Source organism: Fringilla coelebs (genome assembly GCF_963513975.1).
Source record: "Fringilla coelebs genome assembly, chromosome: 3".
NCBI lineage: Eukaryota > Metazoa > Chordata > Aves > Passeriformes > Fringillidae > Fringilla > Fringilla coelebs.
Window position 1 is genome coordinate 52,596,882 of NC_140030.1, and position 19,905 is coordinate 52,616,786.

The 19,905-nt window shown below is 41.7% G+C and overlaps 2 protein-coding genes across 6 annotated transcripts in view; one reads left to right on the plus strand and one right to left on the minus strand.

The window, feature by feature from the left end:
• Positions 1-7,502, plus strand: part of TPD52L1 (TPD52 like 1) — a 50,717-nt gene extending 43,215 nt beyond the window's left edge. For all 5 annotated transcript variants that reach the window (XM_084201881.1, XM_084201882.1, XM_084201883.1 and 2 more), the window contains 3 exons: positions 1,449-1,487; positions 3,139-3,199; positions 5,728-7,502. In XM_084201881.1, coding sequence (XP_084058007.1) covers positions 1,449-1,487; positions 3,139-3,199; positions 5,728-5,859 — 232 coding nt within the window. In that variant the 3' untranslated portion in view covers positions 5,860-7,502. The remainder of the gene's footprint in view (positions 1-1,448; positions 1,488-3,138; positions 3,200-5,727) is intronic.
• A 1,853-nt stretch (positions 7,503-9,355) lies between these two features.
• HDDC2 (HD domain containing 2) lies at positions 9,356-18,266 on the minus strand. The gene is made up of 6 exons (XM_084202027.1): positions 17,977-18,266; positions 17,266-17,387; positions 16,280-16,382; positions 14,468-14,536; positions 10,673-10,811; positions 9,356-9,496 (listed from the first exon to the last, which is right to left on the minus strand). Exons 1-6 carry the CDS (start codon positions 18,175-18,177, stop codon positions 9,402-9,404), a joined length of 729 nt encoding a protein of 242 aa, XP_084058153.1. The 5' UTR covers positions 18,178-18,266; the 3' UTR covers positions 9,356-9,401.
• Between the last annotated feature and the right edge of the window lie 1,639 nt (positions 18,267-19,905).

A 19,905-nucleotide genomic window follows, 5' to 3' on the forward strand; every position in this document is an offset into this window, starting at 1 on the left:
TCTATTTTTGCCTATTTGTTGCGGGTTGCAAAACTAAAATGGCAAGGATGCTTGCTTAATTTAATGAGAACTGTTAAAGATTTGCTGCACTTGTGAAATGTTTGGGCTAATCTTTCATAAGTCTTAAAAATTATGTGAAAAATTGAACATGAAACATTAGCATTGTCTGCTGTCAGGTCTTGTCTATCTGATCTTAGCAGAAGCCTTAAAATACATACAACAAACAGTTTGTATTAGATCTCACTATTCCACCTGCTTGCCAAATAGCTCTTCCCTCCCTTCCCCACCCCCATTTCTGAATCTTTAATCTGGAAAAACAAATCTGTATCTAGACTCAGTGCTGCACTGATTTTGTGTAGTTTATAACAAACACGTGTGCCCTTTGTATGAGAGCTTTCATTTTTTAATGCTATAATCATGCTTTGCTTGCAGCCAAGTGTTGGTGATGCTTACAGTAAAGCTCTCCCTGTTCTCAGTCAGACCAGGCTGCAGCTGTCAGTCAACACTGAAAGTAGCAACGCAGGGATTTTTGGAAAAAGACACACTCTTGCATCACACACTTTACCTAAAATGCTCAGATCTAAATGTGCTTATGGAAAGTGCTTAAGCTTCAAATAAAGATTCTTATTTTCGACCAGGCATGATGCTTCCCAGCAGCAGGGAGCAGGTGATGCTGTGAAAACAGAGTTGGTGTCTCAAATGGGAGAATCTAGCTCATATAAGTCAAGCAGTCAGCGTGGGTGGCATCTGGAGGTTTAAAGGTGTGCAGCATGATTTGGGGATCTTTGAGTAATGCAGAGGTGCCATCCTCTGCTAACAACTTTCCAATACTCCTGCTGCTGGGAAGTCTGAGGAGGGAAGTGTCACAAAGAGAGCTGGATAAGAGCTGTGGAAAATAGCTCCATACCTTTGGTAAAGTTGAGGAGTGAAGGAGGAAGTGAAATGTCCTGGAGAGGTGCAGATATGTGAGAGTGCTGCGTCTCTGGCTGAAGAAACGTCTTGTTTAGGTAAGCAGTTGTGCAGGAATCTTTTGAGATTTGGAGTCAGCTGAACCAGCTCTGCTGATGTGCACAAACCTGAGGTGTATCCTTCCTGCCCAACACAGAGCTCGTCCTCTGTCACTGTGGGACATGGAGGTGGCTCGCTTTGCCCCTTTCAGGTGTCTCTGTAGATAGCCAGGGTATGCACCATTTAAATGGATTTTGCCAGGAGCTGTTGTGCATCATTCTTTTGAGCCCCATTGCTGGTCAGTTGACATGAGAATGTGGTGGTAAGATCTTTAGTGCTGAGAGTTTGACAAGCCTTTGCCATCGGAAGAGGAAGAATACCAGCTCTCTTGACTATATGTATATGTACATTTAAAGCTCAGTTAAAAAAATACATTATGATCATATTGGAAATCGGATTTTACAGCTGTTTTTTTCTTATGTTTTGCTTTCATCCCACAGCTATTCTATTCGCCATTCCATAAGCATGCCTGCAATGAGGTAATGTGCTACCCACATTCTATTTGCTATGGTGATGTTCAACAGAGTAATGAGGGGGGATTTGCATACTTTGATCCTGATCCTGCAGTTTTTAGTTGGATGAGGAGTCTCACTTCAATCAATTAATGTTATTCATGTAGATGAGGGCTGCAGGACAGGCTAGCTGTGGTTTTGTTTTGGTTTTTGGGTTTTTTTTCATTTTAATTGTATTAACTGCTTAATCTCTTGTACAAGCCTTTGAGTAAATGAAGCAGTTCTGAGATATATTTGGGTGGCTGATTGTTATCAGGTTTGTATTACTGAATCTGAAATTCAGTTGTTTTGCTGTCTCTAGAACATCATCCAAAGCCCATTAACGTCAGAGATGCTTTCCACTCCAACAGGCTTTGGATCATGCTCCTATGGAGGGATTTTACATGAGTGCTTTCATATTTTAATGGCTATAATCACGCTTTACTTGACTGCAGCCAAATATTGACGTCTGTTCAAGTAAAGCTCTGACTGTTTTCAATAAAATTAGTATCCAGCTTTCTTTTTACTCCCTTGGCCTCTAAATACATGACTGTCTCTACTCCATGCCAAGCATGCATGAAAAACAAATTCACAACTAAATGATGGCTGCTATTTCATTCAACCTCAGCAGGTGGGTAGTTTAAGGCAAGCATTCATCAATGTGACCTATGGATCAAATATAAGTTATAAAACTCAGTTTCTCCCTCCTTTTGACCCTTCTTGCCCTATGAAAAAAATCTGTCATCTAAATAAGAGAAATTAAATTTGCATTATTTTTTCAACTGGCTTCTGTTTGCCCTTCCCTTAAAGTGGGGTCATTTTAATTCAGCCTGATTGGGGGTATGATATAAATGTATTTGCAGAATGAGGAACTGTGCTGGACAACAGTGCCTGAGCTTCAGAGTATTCACTAATAATGAAACACAACGTATGCTTTAAATGAGCTCTCAGGTGCCAAGCAAGGAGTAGAAAACCAGAAGAAGGTCCCCTTCACCCACGGTAGACTTGTCCAAGTGGGTGTTGGGTGAACACAGAGAAAAGCTTAGCTTAGTCAGAGAGGCACCTCCGGAACACAATCTCTCTAAAGTCTTTGTCTTTGAAAGCAGCAGTGACAAAATCATAGGGAAAGGGGGGGCGGGGCAGGATTCCCCAAAGGCATTTGGGACCCACTTCCCAAATGGTTCTAATCTCCTTCTTCCCAACCTTAAGACATTAAACTTGGCATCTTTTTAATAATGTATGTTATGAACTTGCTCATCAGCTGAAAAGAATGTTTATTTCTTAACAGCAGCAATACAAACGGATAAAGCCATAGAAAAGCAGCATTACAGGCAGCATTGTCTGGTTGTTCCTCTGAGAACATGACAAATGTATCATAGAGTAGGCAAGCCACTTATAATTTGGTTTCAATTACTATGCAGGTTCTACTTTTGAAAATTTGTAGCTAAAAAGTACTCATCCGATTACCAAAATTGGATTTGACTGACAGAGCACAAGTGAGTGTTCATAGCCTTGTGCTGCCTGCCAGCCTTCATTCTGTGCTGGCAGTGTTGCCTGGCAAGAACTGATCAAATTGTGGAATTATCCCGTGATGTTGGCAATTGACTCTTTTTCCTCCCTTCAACTTTTTTTCTCCTAGGAATTCTCCAACTTTCAAATCGTTTGAGGAGAAGGTTGAAACCACTGTCACAAGCCTCAAGGTAAAGGCTAGGGGCAGAGTGTGTGCATGCCTGTGTGTGTTAAAGTGTGACAGCTTAGCTGTCCTTATCATTTGTACAAGAGACTGATTTAGTTTGTTGTTCCATCAAGAATTTCATTGAGCACTAATGGAAAATGAAGGCAATATGCAAAGGAATTGTTTTCCTTTGCTTTGTTGCTAAGAAGTTATTTCTGATGCCTGCCAAAGTAAGCAAGTGGTCTTGGAAATGCCAAAAATAGTGGTGGTAAGGAGTGTCTGTTCCCAGTCATCTCAATGTGTCATTCAGAAATAGAAAAAGGTAATTCAAACTGCACAGCTCTGAAGACCATTTCCGCTCACAGTGATCTGCTTGAGAAGCCTGATCTTATTTTGTTGATTAAGCAAAGGTGTTCTAGAGGAGAGTATTTGTCATGCCAGCTCAGCCTGTTGTGTTCAGAGTGCTCTTAGATCATCCTTTAAGAAATCTGTAATTAAGCAGGACAATACAGTAAGTTCTGAATCTGAAATAATCCTCCATATCTCATGAAACCTTAATTGTCTGTCTTTAATGACAAACTCATTGACATTTTCTCAAAATATTTTTCTCTTTCTTTCTTTTTTCTTTTTCTCTTTCTCTTTCTTTCATTTTCTTTTTCTTTCTTTCTTTCTTTCTTTCTTTCTTTCTTTCTTTCTTTCTTTCTTTCTTTCTTTCTTTCTTTCTTTCTTTCTTTCTTTCTTTCTTTCTTTCTTTCTTTCTTTCTTTCTTTCTTTCTTTCTTTCTTTCTTTCTTTCTTTCTTTCTTTCTTTCTTTCTTTCTTTCTTTCTTTCTCTTTCTTCCTTCCTTTCCTTCCTTTCCTTCCTTTCCTTCCTTTCCTTCCTTTCCTTCCTTTCCTTCCTTTCCTTCCTTTCCTTCCTTCCTTTCCTTCCTTCCTTTCTTTTCTTTTTCTTTCTTTCTTTCTTTCTTTACTTTCTTGATTTCCTTATGTGAATGGGGAAGGGAAGCTGGAGTCATGGATCTAGGGTGCCACCAGGATAGACTGCAGACAAATGGGAATGTTTCAGCATTGCTCCTCCTTTTTCCTACCTCTGTTCCAAAGCTTGTAAGATTAGGAAGACCAGGGGATGGGGGAGAAATCATGGAGTTACCCTTCAATTCTAGGGTTTTGTTGTGGTCTCAAGAAGTGAAGAACTACAGAGAGAGAGGCCCCTGAAAAAAGAACAGCAGTAGTCTTATAATCTTTCCAATCCCCATATCAGCTACAAATCTTCTGTGATCCTACAGTGTTCTGCAGTTTGCCAAAACTGATGTTCAGGTTTCATAACATTTAGAAGTCAAATTTCAAATTAGATTTTATTTTCTCTTGGAGTCTGGACTTTGGGTTGCAGCTTTCTTGGGAGAGTACACTAGTTCATTTTCCCCTGGAAATCAAACAGGACCAGGGCGCCTCATTCTTCTCAACTTTTCGGAAAATCTGAACTCTGATGAATTAAATGTTTTATTGGACTTTTAAGCTAGGTAAGCTACTGTGCTAGCTAAAGAAACAGGATTACATAGGATTAACCCTTTGGAAACTTAGAACACAAGGTTCATTTAATTAAATTAATCTTCCTAAGCATTCAGTGGCTGAGAGGTTGAAAAAATATCAGTTTGTCTTTGAGTTCTGTTGCAATTCTAGGATGGAGTAAAAGGTTTTGCCCTATTTTCAGGCTTGAATCAACTTGGAACGGGCATATCAGCCAGCAAAGCCACAACAGAATGTTCTCTTACCAAGACAACCTAGTCACAACAGCTTTGTCTCTTCATCACTTGGTCTTGATCATTTCCAAATCTTTAGATAAAGCTCTATCTTTGTTAGGGAGCTTCTTTTTCAAAGATTTAGTCTTACTGATTTTTATTTTTAATACTTATTACAAATTCAGTGACCTGAAGTATTCTGGAAGTAGATGTGCAAGCACATTGGATATGTTTGATTAATGTATTTTGGTATCTTTTCTTTGCCTTCTCCCATGAAAATGCCACTGGCAGTTTTATATTCCAGTATCTAGGCATTTATAAGTGCCTGAAGGGATTCAGGTCCTTTGGTTACTACATTCCTTCTGCTGTCCAAAATCCCAGTGTGGTTTATGAATTTGGTGAGCAGCTCTGTTGCTATAGCTGGCATGTGGGCCACACAGCAAAAGAACTAGTTCATTTTAGTATCCACCTCTTTTCCAGCCTGCATAGAATTGGAAAAAAAGCAGTGAAACCAGTGTGAACTACTCAGGTAAACAACCACATTGGGTTTACTGCTAGGGTCTAGGATCCTACCTGGGATTTACTTAGGGACTGTCTCCTTTAAGCATATGAGACTGTCAAATTTTATGAAGGCAGCCTAGTTTAGAAATTGTGGAGTAAAGAAGTTGCTTTATTTGACTGGATTTATAGCTGCTGTTCTAAGGAACCATCCCTACGCATTCTATGCCTGCTCTCCTTGGCCATGGGGTGGATTGGAAATGGGATTTGCTTCAGTGTGAGCAGAGAATCTTGCTGTTCTGTTTGCCTTATTTCAGACCAAGGTTGGTGGGACAAGCCACACGGGAGGCAGTTTTGAAGAAGTTCTCAGCTCTACAGCCCATGCTAGTGCTCAGGGCTCCCTTGCTGGCACCCGGCTCCCTGAAAGTGAAGAAGAGCTTCAGTGCTAAACAGCAGGACCTCCTGAGCCCCACATGCCTCTCTTCAGAGACTTGCCCAGACAATGATTTTCAGCTCTCCTTCACCACACAATGTGCGCAACAAGGTTTTGTCAGCTTTGGAAAATTGCCATCCTGGCCTTGTGTTGGAGAAATGTTTCCTCTCCCTATTTCTATTTTAGATGGGCCATTTTATCACCAGGTACTTTGTACATCATCAAAACCACGTGCAAGTCATTGGCTGTAATGCACTAAATTCTGTGTTAAGTGGCTAAATAGTTTTCAGTTACATGTAACTTCCCTCTAACAATCTCCCAGTCTCTGTTTCTTATTTATTTTGGTTTACCTTTTTTCTATCTGTTGGTTTCTGGCTTCCCTCTCAGTGCCACATCAGACAGATGGACCTAGAGCTGTGCGAAGCATTCAGCTGCCAGCAGTAGCCCATACACCAGCTGTCTACCATCCACACCAGGTGCCCTTTGCTCAGGAGTATCTGTACATCATCTGTTTCCTAACAGAATTAAAATCACTTACTGTCACAAAAAGCTGTTTCTCCTTCAGTGGTACGGTCTGGCATTGCCCTACACCCGTTAGGCAGCAGAGTTAAGGAGAGCAGGAAGAGACACGTGGTTATTCATACAGAAACAACCTATCACAGCTGCTGAGTTCAGATTGTCATTTTGGCTGGAAAGGTTTCAGTTTCAAAATGTGCATCATTGCTTGCTCTCTTTGGTTTGGTAAGACTTGGCAGTGAACTTAATTAGAAAATCAGGTGGAGTGGAGGGAACCTCTATTATTTCTGCCTCCCTATTTTCCCCTCAAAACCAAGGGAAATATGTTTATGAGCCTCTGTCAAGATACAGCCTTAAGTGAAGAATACAAACCAAACATTTGGCTTCAGACGTGCCATAGGTTAGAGAGCCCATGCCTTCAGAGCTGTTAGTGTAGACCCTGTCACCTGACAATGCACAGGATGAGTAAGAACTTCACTTTTGGTGTCAAATTTTGCTGTGCTTCGCTCCAAGATGTTAATTCCACCAGCCGCATTATCTCTGCTCAATCACCAAGCGCCAGACGTCTCTCAGCTTTGATTCAGCATGTTTTCTGAACTGCATTCTTTTAACATGTTTTCTAAGGAAAGAGCAGCACATTTGTGACACTATCTTGCTGTGTAGTGAGCACACGTCAGTCCGCATGTTGCGTTGCTCAGCTCACCACACGCTGAGGTGGGCACCACGTTATCAGTAAAGAGGATGGAAAAGAGCCTGGCTACTTTGAGAATGGATGCGTTTTTTGAGCATACGCCAAAGCTTCAAATCAGTGTTAGTGAGTTTGACATTACAGACTGCTTAAAATTTTGTGAGAAAATGTGGCTTTAAGTGATTTTTGTTTTTTCTTGTGTGGCTTTTGTTAGTTTTTACAAAGTTGAAAGTCCTTTTGTAATGTTCTACTGGACATAGGCTAACTTTGGACATTTATATCACATGCCTCTTTAGTGTGATTTTTAGCATGGAAGCAAATCTAATTGTTTTTCTAGTATTCTTGTGACAATTTTCTAGCTTATTTTATGTGGTTTTGTGCGTAAATGTGAATTTATTTAAAATGGAAGATATTGACAACTTATAGTTTGTGTAAATGAAGTTCTTGATATTCTTATTAAAAATAAATTTCTCTTCTTTTACCCTTTGTGATGTTTTAATTCTGTTTACCAGTAGTACTGAGCAATCTAGTGGAAAGTGTCCCTGCCACTGGCAAGGGAGTTGGAACTAGATGATCTTTAAGGTCCCTTCCAAGTCAAACCACTCTGTGATTACTGTGCACGGGGTTCCACACTGTCCTCTCGGTCCCCTGCAGAATGGGGAAGCCTCCTGCTATGCTGCATGAATGAACTGTTCCTGTTTAGGGCAGTATTTGTGCTGGGTGTGTTTCTACCAAATATCTCTTCAAGGCCACTTTGCTGGTTTGGCAAGAATGTTCTCAATTCTGCCCTTCCACGCATCTGTAGCTTTCACACTCAGCATTCAATGCAAACTAATGGACACTATCATTTGTGTGCATCTAGGTGGAATAAAAATGCTGACAGAAGCTCGGTGGGCCCCACTCCATCCCCCTCTGCACTATGGCAATCTCTTGCCAAGAACCACTAATGAGCTCAGCAAAGTGCAACCTGTTCTTCCAGGGTTGCCACAGGGCATGACTGCTGCCCCAGGGGGTTCCTGAGCAGAGCAGGCACCTCGCATCTCCTCAGAACCAGACCAATACACTCTGCAGATTTTGAGCACTGTGCCAGCCATTGAGGCAAGAAGCTCCCAGCATCTCTGCACAGCACTCTGTGCTCTAGGAAAGGCACCAGCCACAGAACACTTGGGGAGCTTCAGTCAGGCGCCCAGGTTCGTGTAAAGAAAGCATTTCCTGAGTCACAGTGCCTGACAACGTGTGCTCAGATATATTACCTACCTTTAAAGGATATGACAACTGAATTTAGTTTTATGCTGCTTCATTTGAGATGAGGTGGAAGATAGAAGAGAACTCCAAGTCTCTACCACATAATTTTTACAGGTGCAAATTTTGCTTACTTGGTAATCATGGCATTGTCCTCATCTCCAGCTGCAGACAATTCAGCAGTTGGGTGTGCAGACACTGGCCTCATTATGGCATTACCACCACTACAGCTTTACCTCACAATTACTCTGTACTTCTGCATTAGTGTCTACTTCTGCCAGAAACTCATTTATGGCAGAACTGCTACCAGCGTGCCACAGCCTGGAGAAGGGAGCCAGCTCTACATGGATGTACAGGCTTCTGCATTAGATTGCACAAACTCCAAAGGTCCCTCCCAACCTCAGGTATTCTGTGATTATTAATTACCTGTGAAGGAGTCTGTAAAACTGCCAGTCTGGGGTGAGGGGGAGTGAGGAATATAGACCTTATGGAAATACTGGCACCATTCCCTGATACAACACATGAACAGGGTAAAGTTGTATGAAACAAAGAAGATACCGAGAAAATATAATCCATGAGATTACCAGTTTTATGCACCATCACTTAAGGCTAATGCACTCCAAAGAAATCTCATCTCTAAGCTCACTCAAGAGTTTCTACAAACACATGCTCATTGGTCTCGTTTCTGTGTAGCATGAGTGCATATTAACCCATTTTGAAGGTACTTAAATCCATACATATTTAGGAAATTCACAGAACAAGACCACCTGCCCCATACAATGCATTGCATGAACAGATTAGATTGCAGTCAACTAATTTTTAAATGTACATGGACTTCCCCAGTGGAGAAGCTATTTGTAACTGAGACTGCATTAATCAGAGGCTGATTAAAAAGAAGGAAAACCCCAAATATACTTTGTTCCCTGACACAACCTCTGATCTGGGAGGCAACTGCATTACCTGCTCCTCTCTAAGTGGTCCTGGGATTCTCAGCAGTGAATGCATAGGAAAAAAAAATTCTGCTAGCAGAATCAGTAATGTTAGAGGAGAAAAAAATAATGACCAGAATATAAACCAAAGTATTTATTATGGCTACAGAATTTAAGAACACCTCAGGAATGTGGATGAGATGGGGTAGTTATTTTTTTTTTCCTTTCTGTGTTAATCAGAGATACAAGCTGGAGTATTTCTGGGTGAACAAACTTCCCTGCAACACAAAAGAAAGGGAAAGTTAATGAAAAATGCTCTCATTTTGCCATGTGTGAAAGGCTAGAATTGGAACAATAGCAGAGATATCACTTTAGGCTCGGAATAAATGTCAAATTATTCTTTTAAGAAAGTGAATGCTCCCAGTTCAATCCAACTATGAAGTGTAGCTGCACGCCTTCTTCATAAAAAACTTGTATTTTGTGCTCTATTAAAACATTTAAGAGCTGAAAGGCACCCTGACCAAGATAATCTACACTATGTATCATGCTACAGGAAACCACTCCAGTTCCAGGTGCACTTAGGGTATACGCTGCAGGCTCTACTCACACACCAGTTCAATTTAAGTAGTTGAATTCTGGTAGGGGAGCAAAGACAAATGGTTAGAAAATAAAGCATTATCAGCTTTGTTCACATTGTCCTTTTTTTCCCTTTGCTAAGCAAAGTCTTACAGAGAGATTATTATTTCCCTGGGGAATCACCAAAGTATAAACGGGACTTGTCAGGGACTCTGTTGGGTGACTGCTGGTCCTCCTATCCCTAGAGTTTATCTATCTTTAGTTTTTTCCCCAGGACAGGATGAGTTACTTACAGTCCTCCTCTGGTGTTCAACTACCTTGCCAAAATGATAAAGATTATTATTTTACCTATCTCTGCTTTAAACTACCAGTCTATATTGCAAAGGATGAAAAGCAGTGGATAGAATAAAAAGTAACACACTTGGAACTTAATCATTTCACTGAGGTAGTTCTCACAGGAACCTTAGGCTGGTCACTCAGCTCACTTGGGGATAACAAATCCTACCTCACTGGTTCCTGAAACATTGACAGAGTACAAACAAGCTGCTGTCAGAGCATGGGTGAACTGAAGACTCCTTTATGAAGACTCTGATGTTTCAGGGACATCCTTGCACACATGCAAGTGTAATGAAAGCTCAGCCTCTCTCTAAGGTGAAAAGTGATGTAAAAGGAATTTGTCATAAATTAAATTCAGGTTTAATACCTACAGATAAATGTCAGGTATGTTCACAATGCATCAAGTTTCCCCAGAAATATTAGGGGACTTGAGCAATGAGTAAAATAACTATTCTCACTTGATCTGAATGTCTGTCAGGAAAAAAAAGGGAATTTATATATTTCATTTATGAAAGAGGAAAAAATATACCCAAATGCCATACCAGCAGTTGAATCAAAAAAATCCTGCAGTCTGCCAGGTGTCTTTTCCAACTCTTCATACTCAAATGCTTGCAGTATCATCTCACACTGATCCAACTGCTTTACAAATTTGGCCTCTGCAGTAGACTGGTTTTCATATTCCTGAAAAGATTTGCAGTTACAAGAAAATATTTTTGTTACTCTGAAACAGAACAGTAAAATTTATTTATATATCTAGAACTTTCTTCATTAGTACAAGCCAATTCAGAAATACTCAGCACAATTATGTGTTCAACTGTTTTTACAAACACACAGTGGTCAGCAAAACACTTGAAATACATGCCAATTTTATATTAAATGCAGTGGGATGTAAAATACAGCCTTTTGCATAATCTAACTCTAAATATACCAATTGTTTTGGCTTAATGGATGATATGGAGGCAACTCTGCATGACACACAAGTTAAACAATAGGTTTGATTTAACTGTATTTTATGTAGAAAGATCATTTCAGGCCTGGCTAAGGCTATTAATTACCACAGTGTGTGCCTATGCACTGTCACCACCTATTTTTAAGACCTATTTTGCACTTTTCTCACCACTTACTGTTTCTATATGGAGTTGTTCTTTATATTCCTCCTGTCATTCCTGCCTAATCTTTTTGCTCTAATCTGTCTGAGCTGCTTATGTCCTTATGTCTCTCCTAGGAGACAGGGAGTGGTAAAGGGGTTTCCTCCCCTTCAGAACTTAAGTCCTTTAATCTCTCTGCTTTCTTTTCCCTCTCTACAGACATCATCAGTACATATTTATGAGTGATTCACATTTCTACTCAACTTGAACAATTTTGCTTCCAGTGATGGCTGCAGACAGGTTTGGCATTGCATTTTCTCTTTTCCAAATCTACTGCATTGTATGAGATGTCTCACAAGCAGGTCTTCCTAACTCCTCTGACTTCCAAAACCAAGCCCATAGAAAGGGGTTTTCTTCTCTGCAGGTTACCTTAATACCATTTGCAGGACTGACCCTATTCATCATCCCCACCACCATTAATCACACCAAAGTGCACACGAGGACCATATAAAATCCCAGATCCACAGCACCTGTAGATCATAGCACTTCCACAGGGCAGAGCAACATGAGTGCAGGAAGAGGTTTGCCTACTGACCACAGAACTTGGCATTCCTTTCTGCATCTTTTGATAACAACTGTGGTGTGAGTGTCATTCACAGTGGAAAGACCCGGCTTTGTAATTCCAGCACATTGATGCTCAGGTAAGTATGACAGTCATTTCCTTGTCTTGCATACTGTTAGGAGCCTGTTCATAGGCTTCTTACTTTACCTTTGAAGTCAGAAATACAGATTTTGATAGCCATGATTGATTGGTTTACTATTCCACATAAATTTCAATGGTACTTTGAATTTTCAATTACATCTTCATCATTATTTTAATAATAAATTTCATTTCAGTGTTTTTATCTTGTTTTTCTCTTTTCAACCTGAGCTTTGCCTCATCTTAAAATTGTTTAAGTACTAATCTATTTAAATCTATTTATTTCTACTCTATTTTTTTATAATCTCTTTTGCGGGGGGTAGGGTCCCTCAAAGACAACAAACTCTTGGCAGCATTATGAAGGAGAACTTCAAGAAAAGAAGAAGTAGGGCTGTTCACCTATAAAAGTCAGTTTCACCTCCAACAATTAGGTGGGAGTATCAATCTGTTGCCAACCTCTGTGCTATACACCTGACATTATTCACACCTCAGCTCACATTGCCCTCCAGGAACATCAGCTATTATGTGCAACTGTGCACAGTGCTGAAACAAACACTTACTGTTTCTTCCCCACAGGTGGTTAAGACTCTGAAATAACAGTGTACTCTGGAAAAACACTAACTGGCCCTCCAACACCACAGGCCATCTTTTAAAAATCATTCCCATGCTTTTGCACTTGAGAATAAAAAAGCAGGACAGAGCTGAAACGTGCTGACTCATTTACTTTACTGTTTTTTCAAACATGTTTGGGATTAAGTTATGAAGTGAAGATATATCTGAGGCATCTTTCTGCTGCCTCTCCCCTACACAACACTCGCCAGGTACCCACCAAGAACATCGAAGGCAGCAGTCCTTGTAAAGCTGAAAAGCATAGAGGGACAGAGACAAGGGCAGGGCAGAGCAGGAAGGACTTGCCAAGAGCGTCAAGAAATCTTGTACTGCTCAGCACTGTTCAGCTCTAGTCCATGACCACCTTCACTCACAGAAAAAAATTACAGGGAAATGTCTCTGGCTAGCTGAGAGCAGAGCAGCACACCAAGTTATCAGAGGCTCATTTTCTTTATCTCTTCTTTTTCTTCTTCTGAAAGAGCAACTAGTTGTTCCACTTAACACTACAGGAACTACATGTGAATAGTAGATTTTTAGGGTACCCTCTCTGCCAGGTGGGTTGCACTCATGCTAATGAATTGCAGACACAGTGCCAATAAATAATCCTAAAGATAGAAACAAAGACCAAATTATCAGAAGTGTGCACATGTTAAATTATGGTTAATGAGAATGATGAAAAGCTACCATGCTAAAGAACTGACTCCATATTGAACCAGCTCTTACAATGTCACTGGAGAAGACTGAGACCAGCAAAGAAAAAAACCCAATTATACAGAACTAACCTTATCTATCAAAACCTCATTTTTCTCAATTATAACAGTTTCTCAAGGGAGAAGGAACCAGTGCTCCCTAAAAAAACACACACATATTATTTCCTATATCTGATGATGCTGGTTTACCCCCTTTATCTTAAAATACAGCTCTGAGTGCCCATTCCCACTGCCTGTTCAACCACACAAGTACAACAGGAAAAAAAAAACCAAAAATAACTCTAAACCTAAAACAAAACTACAAACAGGGTGTTGTAGCAAAAGGCAGAAACTGGATGCAAATATGTGGAATTTAAATACAGTCTAAGTAGAAAAGAATATGAATGTAAGATACAGATTCAGGTCATATACTCCAAGAAACACAGAATGCTTGGACAAGAGGTTGTGGATTCAATTTCCCCCATGTGACTGTATGTCACAAGGAGATAAAGCACAGTAATTATAAACTTGAATTGTTTGGAAATAATTTAATCATCCCTCATTTGCAAGTATAAAAGATCTTATCAATTAACAGCATGGGTTCGCATAAAAATGGTTAAATCACCTTCAAACACAAAAGATACTTTTTAATACAACTTTTAAAGAACCCAGGACCAGAAATCTCTGGTGTTTCTACAAAAGTGCATTTTTTTTTTGGTCATAATTTAGTTTAAACATTAGTTTACTTAATAATTTTAAGTTACTACTAAATAAGTTGGTCTAATGGACTTCATGAGAAAGAAATGAGAGCTACAGAAATTACTTGCATAAAAAGCTGAAGATAAAGCACAGCACCACCACCTACTATTATTTTTTTTTTCTGTATGAAAAGCCGCTAATGGCCAAATATGAATGAACGTGATAAAGTAACGAAATCAGATTGATATCCAGAGGGGTGGATGTAGAGGACAAACCCTTCCTTTAGCTGTACAAACCAAGCCCTAGACAGGTTGATTAAGAACTCTGAGATGCTAGGGGCAGAATATGGTTATTTTATCAAAGTCCAGGCTTTCTGTTTGAAAAGGATCCAAAATTGATTTGATTCATACTGTTAGGCTTTATCTTCTAAGCAAATAAATCTCAATTTCTTGTGCCATCTAGGAGATGGCACAATTTCACAGGTACATGGGAAGAAGGGAATGGGTCACCCTGAATTTTAACATAGGATTAAAAGAATTAAAAGAAACTTACTTCCCAGAGTTCATAGATTTCTTTTCTGAGGTCATCCGATAGAAGGTGGGTCAGTTGTTGCATAGCTGTCTGAAAAAAAGAAGCCATTTCCATTTATCTATTTTCTGAGCAACATTTTTATAATTATATTTTCTGAATAATTATCTAGTTGTTACCAAGCTAGCAGAAACATCCACTACACAGCAAATTAATGTATTGTTTTGGCATGGCAATGTCTGGCTACAGCTCTGGCCAAGACCAAGGTGGTAGCACCTCTGGGATAACATATTTAAGGGGAGGGGAAAACCCTGTGCAACTTCACCCAGGAGGAGGAATGAGAAGTGAGAGGAGGAAGTGAGCAAATACCAGGGTTAGTGAAGGAGAAGTAAGAGGTGCTTTAGATACCAGGCAGCTGTGCCCCTGCAGCCCTATAGAGGAGCAGAGATCCACCTGCAGCCCCTGGAGGTCCATGGTGGAGCAGATATCCACCTGGGGCCCATGCAGGATTCGAAGCAGGGGGATACTCAAAGGATTTCTGCTGCCTTAGTGTGTGTGGTGAGACTCACAGGTTAAAGTTACTGCACCAGCAGCAAACTCTGGAGCCAGCTCAATGTCAGCTGTAGAGCAAACAGAAAAAAGGAGAATTGTGCAGTGGAAGCAGAGTATTGATAACTCACCTTCAGCCACTTCCTGAAGTGGCTACCCATGGTCTGTTTTTACAACAATGTATTTCAGAATCATCCCAAATACGTAATGCTTTACTCTCCTTCTAACAAAGCCAACAGAAAGTCCTCACTGACTGAAACGGGAGCAGAAGGAGCTGCAAATACTTAAAACTACCTAAACATACCTAGGCATCGAAATCTCTTTTTCCTTGCCTAAATTCAAATGAGACCAAAGCTGAAGGCTGATCCTCAGTGACACAACAACCTTTAGAGGATTCCAGTAAAGAGGTTTCTTCTGTTCAGTGTTTTGAAGCTCTTTGAAGAGTGTAACAAACACTCCAGTGATTATTCATCACCCATAAAAGGAGGCCTGTTTTATGCTTATCTGGTTAAAACTAGGGGCTGGGGGCCATGACTAACTCTAGGAGTAAGCTCTTTGCTAAGAAAGTGGAAATTAAAGATGTAAAGTGTATCTGGCATTCTTGAAGTACTATCTTTACTGACTGTAATTTTGGTGTTTCTTTTTTTAATATACTTCTTTGTGTGTTACACTGAATGAAGAAAGCCTCTGAAGAGTTTCTGAGGCATGACATTGCCCTCTAGCTGTGGCTACAGAAATGGTTTACATTTTCTTCAAATAATGCCACAAACCAAAAACAACAAACCAACAGTTTGGATAAGTGCAAGGCCAAAAATAAAGTGACTCTAGACATGCTGCACTGCAAGAATCACAACAACAACAAAAGAGACACCTGCATCTGAGGCTCTGTGCAGAAGGTTTAAATGAAGGCTCTGTCACCCTCATGATCTGGCACCACACACACGATCTGACATGAACTGTCATCCATCCTATTCAGTGCACCTACTCCCTGCTCCTCACCTCTCGGTAAGGAGGCTGAACAGGACTCATTCAGGCTTACTAAAACTGCAGCTAGTTCAGGAATAAATGTCCAAGGTGAAGATTACTTCAAAGATTCTTCCATAACTTTGTACTTGGTAATGTTACAGGTACAAAAATCTCAATGAGCTGAAAACTCTACTTGGGTGTGGCAGGCTTGTCCAATGCCAATGACGGTGTTATATTGCTTGGGGTGTTCCTTCACCACCACCAGAACATTAAAACACACAGAATGCTCTGCAGCTGTGGCTTCACACCTTAACTTCATACCTCTTCTCTCCTGTGTTTCTCCTCTTTTGGGACATTATCTGCAGGAGCAATATCTCCAACAATGCATTCAGCCATATCGTGAACCAAAGCTAATCGTATGCATCTGACAAGAAGGAGGGACAGAATAATTAGTTTTTCAGCATTTTAAGTTGAAAACTTATCCAAAAGGCTAAAAGACTGAAGAATTTATCCTACTTTATATACTCTAAAGGTTGGTTGGAGCCTTTCTTAAACTTTATATAACATTTTTCACTTTTTTGTTAAGGGAATTATTTTCCACCTAGACATGATTTTGATTTTTGATTTCTAGTATCTACTGCTTGTAAATGTAGACTTAAGTATACACTGTGTACCAGAGGGTAATATTCAAAAGTAATGTACTTAGCTTTTGTATATTTGCCTTTTGGAGATGTTGTGGTAATTAACTACACTACACACTTCACATTATTCCTGCAACAGGTAGAAGGTAATCTGGAGCAAACCCAAATTCAGTACATAATCTGTCACTCACAGCTCTGCAGCTATGCCAGTCTGCAGCAGAATAGTCAAAAAAGCCTTCATGTCAGCTGCTAGAGCTTTCTCTGCTATCCTAGAGGCTTTCTGTGGATCCTTACTGCTGCTGAGTGCTCCTTCAGCCTGTCAAAATTACAGTCTATGGCTCTGACGTGGCTGCCTGTTGCTTGACATTGTTTTTAAACAAGGGTCTTCAGCTTGTTTATTTACTGCTTGAAAGAAGACCAGCTTTGAGCCTCTGCACTAAGGACTTGCCTCAACGCTCACAGTTAAGCAATAAAGTTTTTAGCCCCTTTCGAAAGAACAGGTAAACAGGACCCTGTCCAAAGGATAGAGGGAAGAGGGGAAAGGATTTCAAATTCCTTCAGTGTGATTTAAAAGCTCTTACTTGGGACGACACCCTCTTTTAGCATTTTGTTTGCAGCTCTCCCACAATATTAACTTATGGTCGTGATAAGCAGAGGCAGTCTCACCTGTCCTTGTTAAGGTTTTTGTCTTCAGTCACCAAAGCCATCATCGCCATCCTGTACATATGGTCGGAGACGCTCTCTGGCTTTGCCACCTTCCTGTACACCCATCCCGTCCGCGGTACTCTCTGCGCTCGCGTCACAGAATCACAGAATCAGTTAAGCTGGAAAAGGCCACAGAGATCACCGAGCCCAACCTCTGGGCGGATACCACGGTAACCGCCAGACCGTGGCACTGTAAAAGTTAAACCCCTCGCCTTTGCAGGCCCTCCTTTCAGAGACACCGGCAGAAACTCCGCCCCACCACGGCCTCCACGCTCCGCAGAGCTTGGACGCTCGCAGCGAACACCTGCCCCAAGGCCCAGCCCGGCGCCCCAAGGCTCTTCCCGGCCTGGAGCCCGACCCAGCCACAGCAGGCACCGCCGCAGGCACCGCCGCAGGCCAAGGGCCGGGACACGGCGGCACCCACGACTCCCCACCACAGGCGAAGGGCCGGGACACGGTGACACCCACGAGTCCCCGCCACAGGCGAAGGGCCGGGACACGGTGACACCCACGACTCCCCGCCGCAGCCGCGGCCCGGCCGGGCCCGCTGCGCCGGCACACCGCGGGCGGAAGCCCCGGCTCGGGCCGGCCTCTGCCAGCCGCCGCCCCCGGCCAGCCCCGGCCCTGCTGCCAGCCCGGGCACTGCCGAGGGAACCCGGCCCCAGCGCCCACCTTGAGCTGTCCAAGCAGCCGCAAGAAGGGCAGCAGCCCGACCCCGCCGCCCGCCGCCATCGGCTGCCGGCAGCACGGGCTCGACCGCGGCTCCTCCTCCTCCTGCCAGGACGCGTCCGCAGGGGGGCCCGGGCGCAGGCGTTGGGGGAAGGTGTCGGTGGGGGAACGGCGTCCCCTAAGCTCTGGCTCCTCGGGGTTCATTCACCACGAAAAAGAACGACACGGGCTGCGACTGCCAAAGAAGCCGGGCTGCTCACGGGCATGAGCGCTGTGGAGCGGGGAAGGGAAGGTAGCAGGCGTGTCCTCTCCTCTCTTCCGCTGGGGGCCAGCCGGGAAGGAGGGACAGGCAGCCTCCAAGGCAGGAATGGCTCAAATGGTTCATACTTCTGTCAAAACTGAGCATCTCTGCCACCTTTTCCATTAAAAAAACCAAACCAAAACAAAAAGAGTAGCGCAAACTCATTTTTTTGTTCAGAGAACGAATAGTCATCAGGGTTACTGATGAGTTTTAAGTTATTCTGTGGACTCCCAGCATCTTGCTGCAAGCACATCCGTCACTTTTATGAGTTGAATAAATAACACGGTGACTTACCTGACAATTGGTGGATTTTCAAAATACATTATATTTCTTTGCTACTTTTATCTTGCCAACTGAAATAGCGGATAATGGTTTCAATGTTTCAGCAAAGAGCATCTGCAGTTTTGCCAGCTATCAACAGATGGCAGAGTATTTTACTTTAGTTTGTGCAAATATTTAAACTCCAAAATTATAAATAAATCCCAGACAACATTTTAGTGACCATTTCAAGGCTGTTTTCCCACAATAAAAAACAATAAGGGCCAGGAAAGTCATCACCTTTACATCTGTGTACACAATCATAGATGCCTTGGGTGCTGCAATATAGCTTTCCTGGTTGAAGTGAATCACACACCTGTTGCAGATTTGTCCTGACAGCTCTTGAAACCATCTATAATAAGAATTTCATACTTTGTCCAGGCTGCCTTCTGTGTGAGTAATTTGTTTCATAATGTCCTCTTTGGACCTCCTTTAGAATGAACAGTTGAGCGATAATCTCGAGGTTGGACTCACCTGCATTGGCCTCAGTGTAATTTTTGTAATATTTGTCAATTTTGTAGCATTTATATGTATATAATTCCTCTGCGTGCACTTTGTGTGCTGTTTTTTTGCATATTGCTTATTGACACTGGTTTTCCACCCAGTCGTTCTTCGACAGTACTTACAGGTATCATTTATGTGCATTTCCAAGTAGCTATTAAACGCATCATGTGTTGAAAGCATGGACTCTCAGTAGGCTGGAGGGCCCCAGCATAGTACAAAAATAAGCTCTGTCAGCATTTTACTCTTCAGTAAGTAGCCTGAAAACAGAAACAAATCAGCTCCATACAATTTTAAGCAGCTTTTTTATGTAATTCAGAAACTTCAGCAAGGATTAGCAAAGTCTCCCTACAGGATATTAAGATAGCGCTAAGGTTTAAGTCTCAATCTTTCATCAGTCTCAGCTGGCTTTCTTCTCCATCTTTTGCCAGAACAGATGGCAATTTCAAAAAAGAAATCCCGAATAAGCTGGTTACCGCAGAGTAATTATGATTTACAAGCTGGAGATGGCGCTCTCTGCTCACAGATTTCCGCTTCAACCGCACTGGCTGCTGCCCAATGCCTGACTGAAATTGTGCTTTCATTCCTTTGAGAAATAGCGCTGGGGGAGAGGAGTTTGCACACTTGATGCAGTAATGTGAAAATCATCTCCCCAAATGCCAGGTGCTGGGAGCAGACCCGGTAATTGCTCCTAAGGTGGGTCATAATCAGTTTGTGGTTTACATAACGTTGCACCAATGATAACACATCGGGTTTGGAAAACCCTTATGTGTTCTGCCAGTATGGGCACAGTAAACTTTGTATTGGCAAAA